The sequence below is a fragment of the Scomber japonicus genome, chromosome 6 (genome assembly GCF_027409825.1).
Source record: "Scomber japonicus isolate fScoJap1 chromosome 6, fScoJap1.pri, whole genome shotgun sequence".
NCBI lineage: Eukaryota > Metazoa > Chordata > Actinopteri > Scombriformes > Scombridae > Scomber > Scomber japonicus.
The window spans coordinates 35,494,824-35,517,278 of record NC_070583.1 but is presented as its reverse complement, the minus strand read 5'-3'; the positions used below and the strand labels follow the sequence as shown (position 1 = coordinate 35,517,278).

General features: G+C 40.2%; 1 protein-coding gene across 1 annotated transcript in view; it reads left to right on the top strand.

Annotated features, from left to right (window-relative positions):
* The first annotated feature begins 1,092 nt into the window (after positions 1–1,092).
* Positions 1,093–22,455, top strand: part of LOC128360906 (NACHT, LRR and PYD domains-containing protein 14-like) — a 423,000-nt gene continuing 401,637 nt past the window's right edge. Inside the window, exons 1-7 of the mRNA XM_053321460.1 lie at positions 1,093–1,163; positions 1,592–1,741; positions 5,546–5,799; positions 5,934–7,767; positions 9,608–9,778; positions 11,415–11,588; positions 15,790–15,963. Coding sequence (XP_053177435.1) covers positions 1,623–1,741; positions 5,546–5,799; positions 5,934–7,767; positions 9,608–9,778; positions 11,415–11,588; positions 15,790–15,963 — 2,726 coding nt within the window. The 5' untranslated portion in view covers positions 1,093–1,163; positions 1,592–1,622. The remainder of the gene's footprint in view (positions 1,164–1,591; positions 1,742–5,545; positions 5,800–5,933; positions 7,768–9,607; positions 9,779–11,414; positions 11,589–15,789; positions 15,964–22,455) is intronic.

The following is a 22,455-nucleotide window of genomic DNA, read 5'->3' as shown; positions in this document are numbered from 1 at the left end:
CTTCCTTCCTTCCTCCCTCCTTTCCTTCCTTCTTTCTTCTTTCCTTTCCTCCCTTCCTTCCTTCCTCCCTCCTTCCTGCATATCACCATATTTGCAACTTGCTAAATACATGAACATTTTCTCATTATGTTGACAGATAACGTGATTCAGCCCAAATTATTACTAACACATTGTTACTAGCTAAATGTATTAGCTGTTGCAGTTTAGTCATATATAATAGTAATTACTAGGAGATGGAGTTTATTTGCCTTCCATAGAACTACTCTACAGAGACTGAAAACATGACACTCACTCATCTGGTTTTAATACCTTTTGGACAACAACAGAGGAATAACATATATAAGCCTTTTATAGTGTCGTCTTAGTGTATTTTAAAGAATTATAGACTCTCTGTCAGGAGATGATTTCTGACTCACCACTCTGTTTCAAACACAGAGATCTCTGTTACATTGCATCACATCCATTTATTTTCATAATGTTCAAGTATTACAAAACATAACCGTAAACTTTCTCCTTATAAATATAACAAAAGGCCTCGTGTGTGTGCGGTCAAAAGACATTTCTGATCTTTTCCTTCTCATCATGAGTTGTCAAGAGTTCAACCCACCTGTCTCCAATGACTCATTCATTCATAGGGTCTGTCACTCCCACCTCCCGACCACAGATGCAATACATATAAAGGACAGCAGGGGGAGACCAAACCATTCAACCATACATACCTAAACATAATATCTAAATAATTAGGTGAGTACTCTAACACCCATCAAAGTAATTAATCAAACAATAATATAATGTAATGAAGTAAATTATAATAAAGTAAAATGTTAGTAGATCAGTTCATTGTTGGTTTGGATTTGTTGACAATAAGAAAAATGTGGAAAGTTGCAGCCTTGTCCTTTAACTTAGTTGTTTCTTGTTGGACACACCTTTTCTCCCCTATCAGATAAGCTGTCCTCAATCACCTCTCTCTCTCTCTCTCTCTCTCACACACACACACACACACACACACACACACACACTCTCTCTACTAACAGGAAATAAGAAGGTGGGAGGAGCAAACAGTCTGTTTCCTCATCAAACAGGTAGTGAAAGCATTCACTCAGTTCAGACGACATTTTAGAGTCATGAGAGCAGAAGGAGGAAAACATCAAGTGTGAATCAGGGTGAGTGTTAATGTTACTGTAGACCTGGAAATATTGAGTGTCTATTGATCATTGCTGATTACTTTACAGATTAATTGTTAAATTGATTAAACTTTGTCAGAAAAGTATGAATAGACAGTGTTGATGTCTTCAAATGTAGTTTCCCTTCTTCTTTTCCTGGTTTGTGCGTCCTCACAGTGATGTAACGTGACTCACTGGTTCTGTTAAAATAGAGAGAAGTCACAGTTAAGAACAACACAGATGTTTATCTGAAGTCTGTTTGTTGGATTTAAACCAGAGTCAAAGTTTCTCTTTGTGATGGACAGAAAACACACATGGTTGTAGTTAAAGTCATGTAAACTAATAAGAAGATACAGTACTAACATGAGAGACAGGACTGGGTTTATGATACTGTGTGTGTGTGTGTGTGTGTGTGTGTGTGTCTCCAGTGTTACTGCTTTACCTCTCAGACTCCAGAAGATGAAGGAAGAGGAGGACGGAGCAGAGTCTCTAATATCCAGCTGTCTGTCTATGAAGAGTGACCGGTCTAAAGATCATAATCCAGACTTCAGTAATGAACCTGGACCCTCAGACACAAAGTAAGAGACTGTTTCTACTGTAAACTGACCTGAAGATGATTCATTGTTGAAATGTCACTTTAAAAAAACAACAACACTTTGAGCAGAAAATGTTTCAAGTTCAGTGAAAAGTTTGCATGTAGCTGCAAAACAACAAAATTGAGAAATGACCCACCTCCACTACAAGCATAACATTTGTGATGGCTGCAGACCTTTTCAAGAAGCAGTTTTTAGTTTGTCCATTCTGGGCTACTGTAGAAACATGACACTGCAACATGGCGGCCTCTGTGGAAGAGGAGCAGCTTACTATGTCGATATAAAGGTCTCAATTCTTATTTTCATTTAAATAAATGTCTGTTCAGTCATGAGATGTAAACTTATACTCTTATGTTATTGTATTTTAATTATATTACACTGCCGTAAAGTCAAAGCACATTGTAAGAGTTTAAGATCTCTGAATCATCTGTTAAAATGTTCCTAACAGTTATCATCAAAGATGAACTTTGAGCTTCAGTCACTGTAACTTTACTGCTCATTAGACAGAGACAGAGAGGTAAAGTCCAGGGAGGAAAGGCAGAGAAGGATTCAGCCTTTAAAAGGCATTTCCAGGAGATTTGGTTCAGCAGCCATTCTGGGAAATTGTTGCAGGAGTCAGGGAACCAGGAGAGTTGGGATGTTTGCTTTAGCTCCTTATTCTCAGCAGAGACTGAAATAAACTGCCTATAGATACAGTGAATTTATTAAAAACAATAACTGTTAGGGTGATGAATATTAGATTATTATGACACATGCAGCTGTGTGTATAAATACTGACACTGACCTTCATACATTTTCTCTTCAGTCCAGCAAACTGGGAGATCCACATTAGTGAATGTGTAATCTGGTTAATGCAATAAAAAAAGATAAATGTACAATGTAGTATAAAGTCCAGAGGTTGATATGAAGAACAAACTAATGAAGCTGTAAACAGAATCATGTTCCTGCACATGCTCAGTTACATCTGCTCAACTCTGTCTCCTAGAAATTACATTCATACTATTAAATACATAACCACTGAATGAAGCTACATTAATATATTGCTCTGAAGTCAGAGGGAGGAGATCAGAGTGGACAGGAAGTGTTTAGGCAACAAAAGAGAAAGTGTGTGTGTGTGTGTGTGTGTGTGTGTGTCTTAAAGGACCAACATGTAGGATTTAGTGGCATCTAGCAGTGAGGCTTCACATTGCAACAAACTGAACTTCCCCACGCACCATTTCAAGTGTGCAGGAGAACCTATGGAGGCCGTTACACTTGTGAAACTTATTAAAGAGCCTCTGTAGAGTCTGAGTTTGTCCATTCTGGGCTACTGTAGAAACATGGCATGGCAAAACCTGTTCCCTGTGTAAATATAAAGGACTAATTCTAAGGTTACAAAAATCAACAGTTCTTGATTGATTATACACTGATTAAAGCATACATATGAATATTATATTCAATTTCCAAGTCGGTTCCACTTGATGTAAATAAATTATACACACTGTTCCTTGAAATGGACAAATTCAGTTTTCGGGGGGTAGACTAGTTCATTAATTGGCAGAGGTGTGAGACTTAGTTGGGGTCACGTGTGTCTTGCTACATGTACAGGAAATGTAAAGGATTAAAATGATGTCTATCTCAGACCCACAGTGAGATAGACAACAATAAAATAAATAACAACTAAAAAGTAAAACACATTAAAAAACTGCTGTAAAGCTTCAAGTATGAACAGTAGGGCAACAAGGCACTTACAATACTGAATATATATTTACAAAGTCATGCAAATGCTGTGAGACAGATTGTCCATGTGCAAAGGGAGCAGCAGATTAACTTATATAACGTGGCTACTGCTGTTTTGTGTGAGAGTGTGTGTTGGGAGGGTTGAGGGGTGGGGGGGCAGACCAATTCGGTTTTGGGGGGGCAGACAAGTTCATTAATTGGCAGAGGGGTGAGACTTAGTTAGGGTCACATGTGATGTTGAGTGCTTTACAGGCCAGGTGTGTTGTAGATGTCCAGAAGGGAGGGGAGTGAGGCACCAATGATCTTCCCTGCTGCATTCACTATGTGTTGGAGGGTTCTCTTGTTGGAGGAGAGGTGCAGCTTCCAAACCACACAGTGATGCAGCTGGTCAGGATGCTCTCAATGATACCATGGTAGAAGGAGCACATGATGGGTGTGGGGGCTCTGGCTCTCTAGAGGTGCTGCTGAGCTTTTCTCGGCCAGTGATGTGGTGTTGTTGGTCCAGGAGAGGTCCTCTGTTATATGCACACCCAGAAACCTGGTGCTGCTCACCCTCTCCACAGCAGCACCGTTGATGGACAGAGGATGGTGCTGGGTGGGTGCTCTCCAAAAGTCGACAATCATCTCCTTTGTCTTCTCCACATTTAGAGAGAGATTATAGTCGCTGCACCACGTGGTCAGCTGGCTCACCTCCATCCTGTAGCTTGTTTATCATTGTTAGTGATGAGATCCACCACAGTCGTATCATCCACAAACTTTATGAAGAGGTTGGAGCTGTGCTTTGGTGTGCAATCACGGGTCAGCAGGGTGAAGAGCAGGGGGCTGAGCACACATCCCTGGGGGCCCCCGCGTTCACTGTGATGTTGCTGGATGTGTTGATGCTAACCCACATTGCCTTTGGTCTACCAGTAAGAAAGTCTAATAACCAGTTGTACAGGGAGGTGTTAAGACCAAGATTGTCTGGTTTCTGAATGAGCTGCTGGGGGATGATTGTGATTGTGTTGAAGGCTGAGCTGCAGTCTATGAACAGCATTCTCACATATGAGTCCTTCCTGTCCAGGTGGGTGAGGGCTGATTGGATGGCAGTAGAGATTGCATCATTGCAGACTGGAAGAGGTCCAGGGAGGGAGGGGGGATTTAATGTGCTGCACGAGTATCCGATCAAAGCACTTCATGACAATGGGAATCAGTGCAACAGGTCGGTAGTGATTGAAACTGGATGGAGATGGCTTCGTTGGCACTGGTATAACTGTGGTGGCATTAAACCATGTAGGGAGAACAGCCTGGCTCAGAAATGTGTTAAAGAAGTCTGTGAGAACATCTTTGAGCTCTTCTGCACAGTCCTTTAGCACACAGCCAGGTTTGTTGTCTGGACCTGTTGAGCTTCAAGTCACTGCAGACTTTTTCTTATTCTTGGTATTAAACCAACATAACAATCTCTTCCTAACCTTAACTAAGTGCTGCCAGTGTATAAACACAATCATAACAAGTTTAATGCTGCAGTTGCTAATAGCAGATGTTTTACTGCAAGATATTTTGTTGGGAAAAAAATAAAACAGATACATTGTCAGAACATTTAATTCATACATTCAATATCACAAGTGGACTTTTCTGTTTGGCTCAGTTGTCTCCTGCTTATTTTTCCTCATTTTTAGGAGTTTTCTTGTTAACAAACAAAAGTCATGTTTACATTGACTTATGTATCCTTGTGCTCTAACAAATTTGCTGAATCCACTTCCCTCCTTGTTAATAATTTACAAAGCCAACTTTTGAACGTAGGATTGTAAATCCTGCATTGTATACATCCATATTTACTAGCTTGCAGTCTTCTTCTTCTTCTCTGCCTTTTCTGGCACATTGTTTTGTCTCTCTATTTACTTTTGAACCCTTGTAATTGTAGTATATCATATTGTATTTAAACTTGAACGTACTAAACCCGGGCCTGAAGAACAAATACTGTCCAAATACTGACAGTCTGGACTGTTTATGTGGGAAAGAGCTGCAGCTTGTGAGCTGTTGGTTGGTCTCCACTAATGTCATGTGTCATAAAGAATGTGTTCATGTCCACAGAGAGACGAAGAGGAGGAGGAGGAGGAAGAGGAGGGCTGTTTCTGTGGAGGAGCAGCTGTCCTGCTGTTCTTTGTGTCAGGACGTCCTGAAGGATCCAGTCTCTACCAGCTGTGGACACTGGTTCTGCAGACAGTGCATCACCTCATACTGGGACCAGTCTGCTTCATCAGGAGACTCCTCCTGTCCCCAGTGTGGAAAAAGATCCAGAACCAGACCTGGACTGCAGACAGACAGTCAGACCAGCACTGTACAAAGTAAGACTGAACATCTGTCTGCTGATGTCATCATCTCTGAAAACAGGACAGGAATCTACCTCCTCTATCCTGCTGAACATTAACACAGTGACTCATATTTCATTTTATTCACACTTTTTCTTCTTCTCTTTCAGTAGAAAGTGGTCAGCAGGAGGTTTTAGATAAACATCAGATCAGTCTGAGCAGCAGATGTGAACGTGTGACTGATGAGGCAGGAAATGAAATCCTCCTCATCAGCATCTTCACTGAGGTCCACATCATAGAGGGACTGAGTGAAGAGGTTAATACCCAACATGAAGTGAGGCAGCTTGAATTAGTTTTCAAGATGAAGACCTTCCATGACGCTCCCATCAAGTGTCAGGACATCTTTAAAGTCTTACCTGACCAACAGAAACACATCAGAGTCGTTCTGATGAACGGAGTCGCTGGTGTTGGAAAAACCTTCTCAGTGCAGAAGTTCACTCTGGACTGGGCACAGAGCTCCAAAAACCAAGATATCCGTCTGCTGATTCTGTTCTCGTTCAGGTCGCTGAACTTGATCAAAGATGAGCAGTACAGTCTGCTCATGCTGATCCAAGTTTTCTATCCAACATTACAGAAGCTCACAGCAGAGACGCTCGCTGTCTGTAAAGTTTTGTTCATCTTTGACGGCCTGGATGAAAGCAGACTTTCACTGGATTTCAACAACAGTGAGGTCGTGTCTGATGTCACACAGAAGTCATCAGTCAGCGCGCTGTTGACAAACCTCATCAAGGGGAAGCTGCTTCCCTCGGCTCTCATCTGGATAACTTCCCGACCTGCAGCAGCCAATCAGATCCCTCCTTCATGTGTTAGCAGGGTAACAGAAGTACGAGGCTTCACTGACGCCCAGAAGGAGGACTACTTCAGGAGGAGATTCAGTGATAAAGAGCAGTCCAGCAGAATCATCTCACACATCAAGACTTCCAGGAGCCTCCACATCATGTGTCACATCCCAGTCTTCTGCTGGATCACTGCTACAGTTCTGGACCACATGGTGACTACAGACCAGAGAGGAGAGCTGCCCAAGACTCTGACTGACATGTACTCAAACTTCCTGCTGGTCCAGACAAAGAGGAAGAAGAACAAGTATGATGAGGGACATGAGACGAGTCCACATGAGCTGACTAAGGCTGACAGGGAACTTCTTCTGAAGCTGGGGAGGCTGGCGTTTGAACAACTTGAGAAAGGAAACATCCTGTTCTACCAAGAAGACCTGGAGCAGTGTGGTCTTGATGTCACAGAGGCCTCGGTGTTATCGGGATTTTGTACAGAGATCCTCAAAAGAGAGAGTGTGATCTTCCAGAAATCAGTCTACAGCTTTGTTCATCTGAGTGTTCAGGAGTTTCTGGCTGCAGTGTACGTGTACCACGGTTACACCAGCAGCAACACAGAGGTACTGAAGAACTTCCTGGGAGAAGACTCCAAAGACAGAGAATCAGAACAAAATACGTTCCTCGCGATGATATTTTCTTATTTCAGAAACATTGATAGTGATGTCTTCCTGAAGGGAGCCATGGAGAAATCTCTCAGAAGTAAAAATGGCCACCTGGACCTGTTCGTTCGCTTCCTTCATGGCCTCTCTCTGGAGTCCAACCAGAGTCTCTTAGGAAGCCTGCTGGGTCAGACAGACAACAGTCCAGAAACCATCCAGCGAGTCATCAACAACCTGAAGAAGATGAACAGTGAGGATTTCTCTCCTGACAGAAGCATCAACATCTTCCACTGTCTGATGGAGATGAAGGACCACTCAGTACATCAGGAGATCCAAGAGTTCCTGAAGTCAGAGAACAGATCAGAGAAGCTCTCTGAGATCCACTGCTCAGCTCTGGCCTACATGCTGCAGATGTCAGAGGAGGTTCTGGATGAGTTGAACCTGAAGAAGTACAACACATCAGAGGAGGGACGACGGAGACTGATCCCAGCTGTGAGGAACTGCAGAAAGGCTCAGTAAGTCCAGATGTGATTAACATTATACATCAGTGTAGATCAGTAGATTTAATCTTCAAATATAAATTATATAAAACTCTTATTTTTGTTAAAATAATGCTCTACTTGTTTATATCTGCAGTAACATGTCAGTTATATTTCATCACAGATGTACTTGAGTTTATTCAAATATGAGCACAAACAATCTTGATTTTACAGTTGGTTGTATTAATGTTGCTAACTTAATGAACAATTATTCAATGTATTTGTAGTAATTATTGGATTTTACAGTTGTTTTAATAATTCAACCGTATTAATTTGTTAATGTTTTTGTGCTGAATCAGTTTTTAGTTTCTCAAAATAATGTTGACAACTAAACGTAATGCAGTCATCTGTTATGCACATCTAAATATTTAATTACATGAATATTTAATTATGTACAGGTCCAATACTTTCAAGCCATTTGTTTCGTTGGTGTTCAACAGTCACTACTATTCACTGACATTAAAAATAGAGAACAATAAAACTGTTGTTCTAATCCAAATGTCCTCATGTTAACTTTGTGGACACAGATTACATAAAATAAAGCCTCAGTACTCCCAGTTTTGCCCAAGATGCATATCTGGAATAGGAACGTTGGTACATATGTTTTGGACTTGCCCTTGTCTTAATTCATATTGGGTGTCTGTACTCAAAGTGCTTAATGATATTCCAGGACTAACCAAGAGTAATTCTCCTGGGCGACACATCTAGGATGAAAGCCAATAAAAAACAAATTTATTAGAACAGCCAACCAATGTATAACTATGCATTGGAAAGATGTATTACCACCTATATTTGGTAGATGGACGAATGAACTAGCATCATGCATATCTAGTGAAAAGATTATGTACAATTTGAAGGGTAAACCTAGAGAGTTTCAAAAGATCTGGGCTGGTTTTCTAACATATCTGGACATAGAGTCCACAATACATTAATCCTTTTATATTTAAACAAGTATTAAACTCCAATGTCATGTGATGGTTAAACATGCTTATTCAACAACTGTTTCTAGCTTTATCTTTATTTATTTAAATGTTCTTTTCTACCTCCTTCTTCTTATCCCAGTCTCTCAACTAAAGTGCTGTACAGTGGCTGTTATTTACTCCCTCTCTGCAACAGTCTTGTTTTATGTTGTTTTTGTTTTTGTTTGTTTTATGACATACTGAAGGTTTGCATTCATTCTTACTTATCTGAATTGGTACACACTCTGTAAGAATGTATGGTCGGACCTGTAGGGGAGGGTTGAGAGAGAGAGGGAGGGAGGGAGGGAGGGAGGGAGGGAGGGAGGGAGGGAGGGAGGGATGGATGGATGGGCTGATCTGATCTGGTACCTATCTGTTTTCTGAAGAAGAAAAAAAAAAAAAAAAAAGATATTGTTGAAGAAAAAAACTGTGGAGACAGACATGGGATCAGATCACACAGACAGGCTGAGAACATTATGGAAGCCTCAATGTAACTCCATTGTCTTTCCTTCATCTACAAGATGCAGGTCTGCAGGTCTGACAGAGAGTGATGAGAATTATTGTTTCATTCAAACACAGTGAGAAACCATCAGCTGAACTCGGACTGTTCTGGTAGCTTACTGGTTAAGATGCCATATAACTGCAATATCTGCTGATCTCTCCTTTTGTTTCCTGTTATCTCTCAACTGTTGCTGTCCATTAAACAAATAAAATGCTCCTGAAACACAAAATTATTTGCTCCTCTCATGTGAAGAGTAAATGTAAAAATATCGAACTGCTTTGTTACCAAATGTATGAAGTAAATATAAAGTCTCCTCTTTCATGATAATTATGTTGTAATATATGTTTCATTACAGACTTTCTGACTGTGGACTCTCAGAGTCTCACTGTGAAGTTGTGGCCTCAGCTCTGAAGTCCAACCCTCATCTGACATTTCTGGACCTGAGTAACAACAAACTGTCTGATTCAGGAGTGAAGCTTCTCTCTGCTGGACTGGAGAGTCCAAACTGTAAACTGAAAACTCTGAGGTAAGTTCACTGACTGTAGCTTTGCTAGTTTTGGTATATTTAATATCTTTCACTAAAGTTTCAAAAGTTAATTCTCTCATGAATTTAAAATCCACAGTCTTGTTCTGTGTATAAATGACTTCCAGAGTTTAAACTAATTTGAGGCTTCAGCAGTCTGAGTTCCACATATCAAGTTAGTATCTTTGAGTTTCTTCAGTGTTTCCTGAGCTGCAGTGGAGGGATAGTGGTGTAACTCAAAGAGGGAATTTTATACTAAATATTCTGAAACTTTGAGTCAGACAAATCAAGTGTGAGTCTAACAGTTCATGTTGTCATTAATATTAATGAGAGTTCTTTTTCACTGTTTGTATTTGACAGTTTTTAACCTGCATCCTGTTGGGTTCAGCTGTTTGGAGTTTCCATTTTCTAAACTTCTACATTTAAACCTTCTTCAGCTCTGAACAGATTATGAAACACTGAATGATTTCAAGCATGAACTTTGTCTTCTAAAGTAACATAATTTATTCTTTATTCAGGTTGGAGGACTGCAGTTTGTCAGAGATCAGCTGTGTTTCTCTGGTCTCAGCTGTGAAGGACAACCCCTCCCATCTGAGGGAGCTGGATCTGAGAGGAAACAAGCTGCAGGATACAGTAGTGAAGCTTCTGTGTGACTTTCTGAAGAGTCCAGACTGTAAACTAGAGGATCTGGGGTGAGTTCACTGACAGTCTGTTACTATTGTTGATCTTAAATTTTAACAACTGAATCTAATTTATTTCCATGTGTTACTTACATCCATGAAGTTATTTGTCTTATTGTTATATTTATTTTTTACTGTACAGTTTAGCTTGTAGTTATAAAAGATGATTGATTCTTAAAGAGTCAAATGTGTATACAGAAGATCCTCTCAACTAATACTCAACTGTTTAAATCTAAAGTTTACATTCATTTGAATGTGTTTCAGTAATGATGTTCGTTTACTGAGTCATCCTGCACAAAACACACACACACAAGCACACCGAAACTCTTCATTTTTGCATTAAATTTTACTATCACTTAAACTTTTGTTCTCTAAGTTTAAAGACATTTTTTATAAACAGAACAAATATAATATCCAGTTTTTACTTGTTCCAACACTTTTATGAAGCTGTGCAGTGTTTATACTGACTGAAATATTTAAACAACATGCTGTGATTGTTTTATAGCGACACCATTAAATATAAATATTGTAGATATATTGAACATCCTTTTCCTCCTATTCTCCCAAAATCCATCCTGACATATTGGTTATCTTTATAAACGTTGGGATCCTGAGTAGAATCTGAAATAAATCTCTGTGGGTTTTTTAACTAGTGTTTGGCTGCACAACATGAGTTTGTATAGATGGAGTCAGTGGTGGAGCTGCAGAGTTTAAGAGGTGAAGTCACTACGTCTTCATTGAAGTAGCAGCATGTTGTCATTAATATTAATGAGAGCTCTTTTCACTGTTTGTATTTGACAGTTTTTAACCTGTATCCTGTTGGGTTCAGCTGTTTGGAGTTTCCATTTTCTAAACTTCTACATTTAAACCTTCTTCAGCTCTGCACAGATTATGAAACACTGAATGATTTCAAGCATGAACTTTGTCTTCTAAAGTAACATAATTTATTCTTTATTCAGGTTGGAGGACTGCAGTTTGTCAGAGATCAGCTGTGCTTCTCTGGTCTCAGCTGTGAAGGACAACCCCTCCCATCTGAGGGAGCTGGATCTGAGAGGAAACAAGCTGCAGGATACAGTAGTGAAGCTTCTGTGTGACTTTCTGAAGAGTCCAGACTGTAAACTAGAGGATCTGGGGTGAGTTCACTGACAGTCTGTTACTATTGTTGATCTTAAATTTTAACAACTGAATCTAATTTATTTCCATGTGTTACTTACATCCATGAAGTTATTTGTCTTATTGTTATATTTATTTTTTACTGTACAGTTTAGCTTGTAGTTATAAAAGATGATTGATTCTTAAAGAGTCAAATGTGTATACAGAAGATCCTCTCAACTAATACTCAACTGTTTAAATCTAAAGTTTACATTCATTTGAATGTGTTTCAGTAATGATGTTCGTTTACTGAGTCATCCTGCACAAAACACACACACACAAGCACACCGAAACTCTTCATTTTTGCATTAAATTTTACTATCACTTAAACTTTTGTTCTCTAAGTTTAAAGACATTTTTTATAAACAGAACAAATATAATATCCAGTTTTTACTTGTTCCAACACTTTTATGAAGCTGTGCAGTGTTTATACTGACTGAAATATTTAAACAACATGCTGTGATTGTTTTATAGCGACACCATTAAATATAAATATTGTAGATATATTGAACATCCTTTTCCTCCTATTCTCCCAAAATCCATCCTGACATATTGGTTATCTTTATAAACGTTGGGATCCTGAGTAGAATCTGAAATAAATCTCTGTGGGTTTTTTAACTAGTGTTTGGCTGCACAACATGAGTTTGTATAGATGGAGTCAGTGGTGGAGCTGCAGAGTTTAAGAGGTGAAGTCACTACGTCTTCATTGAAGTAGCAGCATGTTGTCATTAATATTAATGAGAGCTCTTTTCACTGTTTGTATTTGACAGTTTTTAACCTGTATCCTGTTGGGTTCAGCTGTTTGGAGTTTCCATTTTCTAAACTTCTACATTTAAACCTTCTTCAGCTCTGCACAGATTATGAAACACTAAATGATTTCAAGCTTGAACTTTGTCTTCTAAAGTAACATCATTTATTCTTTATTCAGGTTGAATGACTGCAGTTTGTCAGAGATCAGCTGTGCTTCTGTGGTCTCAGCTGTGAAGTGCAACTCCTCCCATCTGAGAGGGCTGAGAGGAACCAAACTGCAGGATTCAGTAATGAAGCTTCTGTGTGATTTCCTGAAGAGTCCAGACTGCAGACTGAAGACTCTGGCGTGAGTTCACTGACAGTCTGTTACTATTATTGATGTTAATGTTTAACAACTGAAGATATTTTATATACATATATAATTTACATCCATGAAGTTATTTTTCAGATTGTCGCATTTATTTTTACTGTAACGTTGAGTTTAAAGTTATGAAATATGACTGATGGACTCTGAAAAATAGCCCCCCGGCTTGGTGCCTGTATGTTGGAGTTTACCCCGGTAGACGAGAGGATAGCCTCCCTCCACCTTCAGGTGGGGGAACGGATCCTGACGGTTGTTTGGCCTATGGTCCAAACAGCAGTTCAGAGTATCCACCCTTTTAGGACTCCTTGGAGGGGGTGCTGGAAAGCACTCCTTCTGGGGATTCCCTCATTCTGCTGGGGGACTTCAATGCTCACGTTGGCAGCGACAGTGAGACCTGGAGTGGTGTGATTGGGAGGAACGGCCCCCCTGATCTAAACCCAAGTGGTGTTCTGTTATTGGATTTCTGTGCTCGTCACAGATTGTCCATAACGAACACCATGTTCAAGCATAAGGGGGTCCATATGTGCACTTGGCACCAGGAGACCCTAGGCCGCAGTTCGATGATTGTAGTCGTGTCGTCAGACTTGCAGCCGAATGTCTTGGACACTCGGGTGAAGAGAGGGGCGGAGCTGTCAACTGATCACCACCTGGTGGTGAGTTGGCTACGATGGTGGGGGAGGATGCCGGTCAGACCTGGCAGGCCCAAACGTATTGTGAGGGTCTGCTGGGAACGTCTGGCAGAGTCTCCTGTCAGAGAGAGTTTCAACTCCCACCTCCGGGAGAGCTTCGACCGTGTACCGGGGGAGGCGGGGGAAAATTGAGTCCGAGTGGGCCGTGTTCTGTGCCTCTATTGTTAAGGCGGCTGACTGGAGCTGTGGCTGCAAGGCAGGGGCGGTTTTTGCTATGGGCAATGTGGGCAACCGCCCAGGGTGCAAACTACTTGGGGGCGCACGAGCACTCTCAAAAAAAAAAGAAAAAAAAAGTGTGTTCTCAAAAAAGAGAAAAAGCCAGTTTTCTAGACTAATACTGCTCATTTCCACATCAAGTTGGTACAGTGGGCAATGAGGCGCCCCTACTATCACGTCAACTTGCTGCTGAGAGTCATGTATACAGGTTGTGTGTGTCAGAAGAAAAGGCAAAGGGGAGGGGGCGGGGGATCAACTTGCGACTGCAGAGGCTGTGAGCAGGTTGTGAGTGAGTCTGACTCTCAAAGGAAAAGCAAAGGGGGGAGGAGGGCGGGGGATAGACTGACCTGTGATGATTATGATCCCAGGCCACACAACACAAACTGCTGCTTCCAAATAAATAGTAATACATTTATAAAATGAATACAGACCCGTTATAGCTACATGTAAGTTATTGGGTTATGTGAAAATGCAATAAATAAAATGCAAAAAAAAAAAAAAGGTTTACATACTATATTTCATTTATTCACCTTATTTTTGTGTGGTGAAGGATTTGTGCAATTTACAGTGGTGTTAACATACTACATGTCATTTATTTATCTTAATTTCTTTCTCTACTCTTGTTAACTTTTGTATTTAATAACATATGTAATAAAATAACAAATAGTTAAAGGGGAGGGGGGGGGGGGTGATGGTCAGGCCGTCCAGGGTGCAAAACTAGCCAGGACCCCCTCTGCTGCAAGGTGGTCGGTGCCTGTCGTGGCGGGAATCCCTGAAACCCGCTGGTGGACACCGGCGGTGAGGGATATGGGAGTCCAATAGGGCCTTTTTGGCCTGTGGGACTCCGGAGGCAGCTGGCAGGTACTGGAAAAAACTAAATATAAATCAACACAATATACAAACTAAGGGAGTGGGCAGGTTACAACATAAACTAGCTAAACTGAGTAATCACTGCCCAAATAAAATAACTAGCATACAATTAAAATGAGGGAATTAAACCCGGGTTAAAGGTGGTGCCTTTAGCAGCAACCTTCCAGAGACATTTTACCACACTACCGGTAAAATAGGTTAATTCTGATATCTCTATCGGAGACACAGCAGCAGTGGTCCCAATCAGCTGGTGGTGACATCATGTGTTACACCACCGGTGAAGTCGGCCAGCTGATGAGCGTTTCCTGTTTGCAGAATCTGAAACATGCACAAGGAGAGAGAGGGAGAGAGAGAAACCCACATAGCTGCCGGCATCTAGCACCACAAAACAAGGCCAGACGGCACTCTGTCGCTGCTCTGTGAGGGCAAACACCAGCATTTCTATGCTGCTACACAAAGAAGACACAGACAAAGAAAATATTATAAGTACTGTACATACTGTATATGCTATTACAAATAAATACAATGAAATAAATATAAGCAGGAAAATAAACACATTTGCAAATATTGTGAAACCCAAAGTACTCACTCTCCAGCTTGCGCAACAACCCCCAGACACACACACACACACACACACACACACACACACACACACACAATCACTTTTTACATTAAATCTTCCCATAACCTTAAATTTCATTCTTTAAATGTAAATAAAAACTCAAACAGTAACAAATATAATATCCAGTATTTACTTGTTCCAACACTTTTATGAAGCTGTGTAGTGTTTATACTGACTGAAATATTTAAATACAACATGCTGTGATTGTTTTTATGGCGACACCATTAAATATAAATATTGTAGATATATTGAATATCCTTTTCCTCCTATTCTCCCAAAATCCATCCTGACATATTAGCTATCTTTGTAAACGTTGGGATCTTGAGTAGAATCTGAAATAAATCTCTGTGGGTTTTTTAACTAGTGTTTGGCTGCACAACATGAGTTAGTATAGATGGAGTCAGTGGTGGAGCTGCAGAGTTTAAGAGGTGAAGTCACTACGTCTTTATTGAAGTAGCAGCATGTTGTCATTAATATTAATGAGAGCTCTTTTTCACTGTTTGTATTTGACAGTATTTAACCTGCATCCTGTTGGGTTCAGCTGTTTGGAGTTTCCATTTTCTAAACTTCGATATTTAAACCTTCTTCAGCTCTGAACAGATTATGAAACACTGAATGATTTCAAGCATGAACTTTGTCTTCTAAAGTAACATCATGTATTCTTTATTCAGGTTGGAGGACTGCAGTTTGTCAGAGATCAGCTGTGCTTCTTTGGTCTCAGCTGTGAAGGACAACCCCTCCCATCTGAGGGAGCTGGATCTGAGAGGAAACAAGCTGCAGGATTCAGTAATGAAGCTTCTGTGTGACTTTCTGAAGAGTCCAGACTGTAAACTAGAGGATCTGGGGTGAGTTCACTGACAGTCTGTTACTATTGTTGATCTTAATGTTTAACAACTGAATCTAATTTATTTACATGTATTACTTACATCCATGAAGTTATTTGTCTTATTGTCATATTTATTTTTCACTGTATAGTTTAGCTTGTAGTTATAAAAGATGATTGATTCTTAAAGAGTCACATGTGTATACAGAAGATCCTCTCAACTAATACTCAACTTTTTTTAAATCTAAAGTTTACATTCATTTTTAATGTGTTTCAGTAATGATGTACGTTTACTGATAGTCATCCTGCACAATACACACACACACACAGACACACACACACACACACACACACACACACACACACACACACACACACACACACACAGGCACACCGAAACTCTTCATTTTTGTATTAAATTTTACTATCACTTAAAATTTTGTTCTAAGTTTAAAGACATTTATTATAAACAGAACAAATATAATATCCAGTATTTACTTGTTCCAACACTTTTATGAAGCTGTGCAGTGTTTATACTGACTGAAATATTTAAACTCAACATGCTGTGATTGTTTTATAGCGATACCATTAAATATAAATATTGTAGATATATTGAACATCCTTTTCCTCCTATTTTCCCCAAATCCATTCTGACATATTAGCTATCTTTGTAAATGTTGGGATCTTGAGTAGAATCTGAAATAAATCTCTGTGGGTTTTTTAGCTAGTGTTTGGCTGCACAACATGAGTTAGTATAGATGGAGTCAGTGGTGGAGCTGCAGAGTTTAAGAGGTGAAGTCACTACGTCTTTCTTGAAGTAGCAGCATGTTGTCATTAATATTAATGAGAGCTCTTTTTCACTGTTTGTATTTGACAGTTTTTAACCTGTATCCTGTTGGGTTCAGCTGTTTTTCTAAACTTCTACATTGAAACCTTCTTCAGCTCTGAACAAATTATGAAACACTGAATGATTTCAAGCATGAACTTTGTCTTCTAAAGTAACATCATTTATTCTTTATTCAGGTTGAATGACTGCAGTTTGTCAGAGATCAGCTGTGCTTCTCTGGTCTCAGCTGTGAAGTCCAACCCCTCCCATCTGAGAGGGCTGAGAGGAACCAAACTGCAGGATTCAGTAATGAAGCTTCTGTGTGATTTCCTGAAGAGTCCAGACTGCAGACTGGAGACTCTGGCGTGAGTTCACTGACAGTCTGTTACTATTATTGATCTTAATTTTTAACAACTGAAGATAATTTATATACATATATAATTTACATCCATTAAGTTATTTTTCGGATTGTCGTATTTATTTTTACTGTAACGTTTAGTTTAAAGTTATAAAATATGACTGATGGACTGTGAGAAATAGCCCCCCGGCTTGGTGCCTGTATGTTGGAGCTTACCCCGGTAGACGAGAGGGTAGCCTCCCTCCACCTTCGGGTGGGGGAACGGATCCTGACGGTTGTTTGGTCTATGGTCCAAACAGCAGTTCAGAGTATCCACCCTTTTAGGACTCCTTGGAGGGGGTGCTGGAAAGCACTCCTTCTGGGGATTCCCTCATTCTGCTGGGGGACTTCAACGCCCATGTTGGCAGCGACAGTGAGACCTGGAGTGGTGTGATTGGGACTTCTGTTATTGGACTTCTGTGCTCGTCACAGATTGTCCATAACCAACACCAGATTCAAGCATATGGGTGTCCATATGTGCACTGGGCACCAGGAGACCCTAGGCAGCAGTTCGATGATTGACTTTGTAGTAGTGTCGTCAGACTTGTGGCCGCATGTCTTGGACACTTGGGTGAAGAGAGGGGCGGAGCTGTCAACTTATCACTACCTGGTGGTGAGTTGGCTCTGATGGTGGGGGAGGATGCCGGTCAGACCTGGCAGGCCCAAACGTATTGTTAGGGTCTGCTGGGAACGTCTGGCAGAGTCTCCTGTCAGAGAGAGTTTCAACTCCCACCTCCGGGAGAGCTTCGACCGTGTACCGGGGGAGGCGGGGGAAAATTGAGTCCAAGTGGGCCATGTTCTGTGCCTCTATTGTTAAGGCGGCTGACCAGAGCTGTGGCTGCAAGGCAGGGGCGGTTTTTGCTATGGGCAATGTGGGCAACCGCCCAGGGTGCAATCTACTTGGGGGCGCACAAGCGCGCTCAAAAAAAAAAAAGAAAAAAAAAAAGTGCGTCCTCAAAAAAGAGAAAAAGCCAGTTTTCGAGACTAATACTGCTCATTTCCACATCAAGTTGGTACAGTGGGCAATGAGGCGCCCCTACTATCACGTCAACTTGCTGCTGAGAGTCATGTATACAGGTTCTGTGTGTCAGAAGAAAAGGCAAAGGGGAGGGGGCGGGGGATCAACTTGCGACTGCAGAGGCTGTGAGCAGGTTGTGAGTGAGTCTGACTCTCAAAGGAAAAGCAAGGGGGGGAGGAGGGCGGGGGATAGTCTGGATAGTGTGATGATTATGATCCCAGGCCACACAACACAAACTGCTGCTTCCAAATAAATAGTAATACATTTATAAAATTAATACAGACCCGTTATAGCTACATGTAAGTTATTGGGTTATGTGCAAATGCAATAAATAAATAAATAAAATGCAAAAAAAAAAAAAAAGGTTTACATACTATATTTCATTTATTCACCTTATTTTTGTGTGGTGAAGGATTTGTGCAATTTACAGTGGTGTTAACATACAACATACTACATGTCATTTATTTATCTTAATTTCTTTCTCTACTCTTGTTAACTTTTGTATTTAATAACATATGTAATGAAATAACATAAATAGTTAAGGGGGGGGGGGGGTGATGGTCGAGGGAGAGAGAGAAACCCAGACAGCTGCCGGCATCTAGCACCACAAAACAAGACCAGACGGCACTCTGTCGCTGCTCTGAGGGCAAACACCAGCATTTCTATGCTGCTACACAAACAAGACACAGACAAAGAAAATATTATAAATATTGTTCATACTGTATATGCCATTACAAATAAATACAATGAAATAAATATAAGCAGGAAAATATACACATTTGTAAATATTGTGAAACCCAAAGTACTCACTCTCCAGCTTGCTCAACAACCCCCAGACACACACACACACAATCTCTTTTTTCATTAAATCTTACCATCACTTTAAATTTCATTCTTTAAATGTAAATAAAAACTCAAACAGTAACAAATATAATATCCTGTATTTACTTGTTCCAACACTTTTATGAAGCTGTGCAGTGTTTAAAATCTGAAATAAATCTCTGTGGGTTTTTTAACTAGTGTTTGGCTGTACAACATGAGTTTGTATAGATGGAGTCAGTGGTGGAGCTGCAGAGTTTAAGAGGTGAAGTCACTACGTCTTTATTGAAGTAGCAGCATGTTGTTATTAATATTAATGAGAGCTCTTTTTCACAGTTTGTATTTGACAGTTTTTAACCTGCATCCTGTTGGGTTCAGCTGTTTGGAGTTTCCATTTTCTAAACTTCGATATTTAAACCTTCTTCAGCTCTGAACAGATTATGAAACACTGAATGATTTCAAGCATGAACTTTTTCTTCTAAAGTAACATAATTTATTCTTTATTCAGGTTGGAGGACTGCAGTTTGTCAGAGATCAGCTGTGTTTCTCTGGCCTCAGCTCTGAAGTGCAACGCTTCCCATCTGAGAGTGCTGAATCTGAAAGGAAACAAGCTGCAGGATTCAGTAATGGAGCTACTGTGTGACTTTCTGAAGAGTCCAGACTGCAGACTGGAGATTCTGGGGTCAGTTCACTTATATTCTATTTCTATTGTTGATCTTAAATTATCTTCAGTTGTTAAACATTATGTACATATATAACTTACATCCATTAAGTTATTTTTCTGATCATATTTATTTTTTACTGTACAGTTTAGTCTGTAGTTATAAAAGATGACTGATTCTTAAAGAAACTGTAGAAAATATTCACTGTTAGTTGTTAAAATGAATTAATATATTTTAAAATATAATTTTCTGTAAAGAGTTACATCTGTATACAGAAGATCCTCTCAACTAATATCTGTTTTAAATTGATGAACTTTACTGTCTGAAGGAGAAATATTGTAATTTCACATTAATTTTAATGTGTTTCATTAATAATGTTTGTTTACTGATAGTCATCCTTCGACACACACACACACGCGCACGCGCGCGCGCACACACACACACACAGTCAAGTTATATTTCGTATATAATGTGTGCAGCTTCTCCACTTGAAAGAGATAGATCATCTACTCGGAGTTTTTAACTGGATTTCACTCAATGACCAAACAGCTTTTCTTTTTCTTCTTCTTTTATTTGCAGGTGCAGTTTAGTTGACAGATGAATGGCTTTAGTTGTATTTCATTAGTTTCATTAGGTGAAAAACCTTTAAACAAATGTGGCGAGCGGAATGATCTATAAGTACAATGATATGTTACACTTTTTTAGCTGTGCACCCTCTTCTATGTCCCAACCGGGTTGACGCACCCCCAATCCCCCACACCTTAAAAAAAACAAAACGTAACAAGCTTTTTTATGGCCATATTAAAGGCGGCATGTTTAATCATGTTCAAATGACCGGAACACACATATAACAAAATAATCACAATCACAACAATGCGCTCTCGCATTTGAATTCAACTGAAACGCTGTAACACAGTTTCAATATAATGCAACAAAGTTATGCACAAGCTTCCACTTTTAAGAGCAAAGACGATGAATGACAGGCTCAGAGGCAGAAAGCAGATAAGTTGGGGAAAATGTTATAATATTTTGAACCGCGTTGAACAAAAATTGACCGTGGAGCTAACACAACCCCCTCATCATAACACAGGTTATGGAAATAAAATTAGAACGCCAGTAATTTGAATTAAATTTCAATAAAGTTACACACAACATAAATGACAAAGAGCATGGCTCAGGAACAGATTAAAAAAACAAAAAAACAACAAAAAACAGGATCCTGAGGATTTTCAAGTGCAGCGCAGCTCGGTGACTCAGCCTGCAGCGAGAGAAAGAAAGAGAGAGAGAGAGAGAGAGAGAAACAGGGAGGGGGATGTGTGAGTATTTCCAATATATTAGTAGCAATAATATTAATACCATTTGGCCAAATACTTACCCAAATACTTGCCCGCTGGTATTAAAGCCCGACCCTAACCCTAACCCTAACCCGAAATTTTATATTTTATTTGTGAGGACTCAGGAGGAGGAAGAAAGGGAGGGGATGCGTCAGTCAGAGCCGGACAGAGCATTGCTCCGGGAAAAGGGACTGGTTGTGATTTCTGTGATCCCATTTGTGACGATGCCTGTGCATAATGATAACAAATTAAAGCCTGTCTTTTGTAACAAATTCTCCCAGTTAAACAAGAATGCAAGATGCATATTCTCTGACAAGGAGAGGAACAGCAGCAGGAGCAGGTCTCAGCTGTTCCTGCTCGTGAAATGAAGCTGTGGGACCGGGAGGGAAACTTCAAATGGGTTGTGAATCCACGCTTGAGATCATGTGTCTATAGGTGGGAAGTATTTCTGTAGCTGCTCAGCGAGTTAGCTGAGGTGTTCAATTATGAGACTTGGCACATGCTCACCCAGGTGCACGTCACTTTCCCCCAAGAGCTCGCTCACCCCCAGAGAGTTTGAGTTATTGGATGGGTATTACACCCTTACAAGCTCAACAGGTTGCCAGGTAACGCCACTTTTATATCACCATGAGGACACACAGGTTCAGTTACTCAGGAGGCAAGAGACGTGGTTCCCAGTTTAAAAAAAGGGTAGATTATATTACATGAAGAAAGATGTTCTTTTAAAAACTACAAAAACAAACCATCCATACCAGAAAGGGGAAAGGGAACCTAATCAGGAGCTGAGGTCTACTGGTGGGACAGGAGCTAGTGAGAGGAGGGGGATCCAACAAAACAAATATAAGTCACCCAAGAACACGTGGAAGGAACACACACACTTTGTGAAGTGACCCAGGATCCCAGGGGAAGCACAGCACACAGAAGGGGGGAAACCTCCACCCAGGTCACCAGCAGCACCAGCCTGCAGCTACTGAGAAGGATATAAAACTAAAAGGAGTTACACCAACAGAAAAAACTAAATATAAATCAACACAATATACAAACTAAGGGAGTGGGCAGGTTACAACATAAACTAGCTAAACTAAATAATAACTGCCCAAATAAAATAACTAACATACAATTAAAATGAGGGAATTAAACCCGGGTTAAAGGTGGTGCCTGCAGCCAAAACCTGCAAGCAGAGAAACCACGAACCGAACCACGAAGCAGCGACACCAAGCAGCAGCGACACCAAGCAGCACCATGGAGAAAAGCAGCAGTAAATAATCAGACACAGCAGGAGACTAGGGATGTCATGATGTCACATTTTAAAGACAAATAAAAGACTTCAAGCCTCCACTTTAAAAACTAACTGGAGAGCCTGTAACTAATGGAGATATACTATATGTTGTTGAATTAATATCTATTTATACTATTACATTTGGCTTTAGCCATATTTTTCATACACATTCTTGCCAA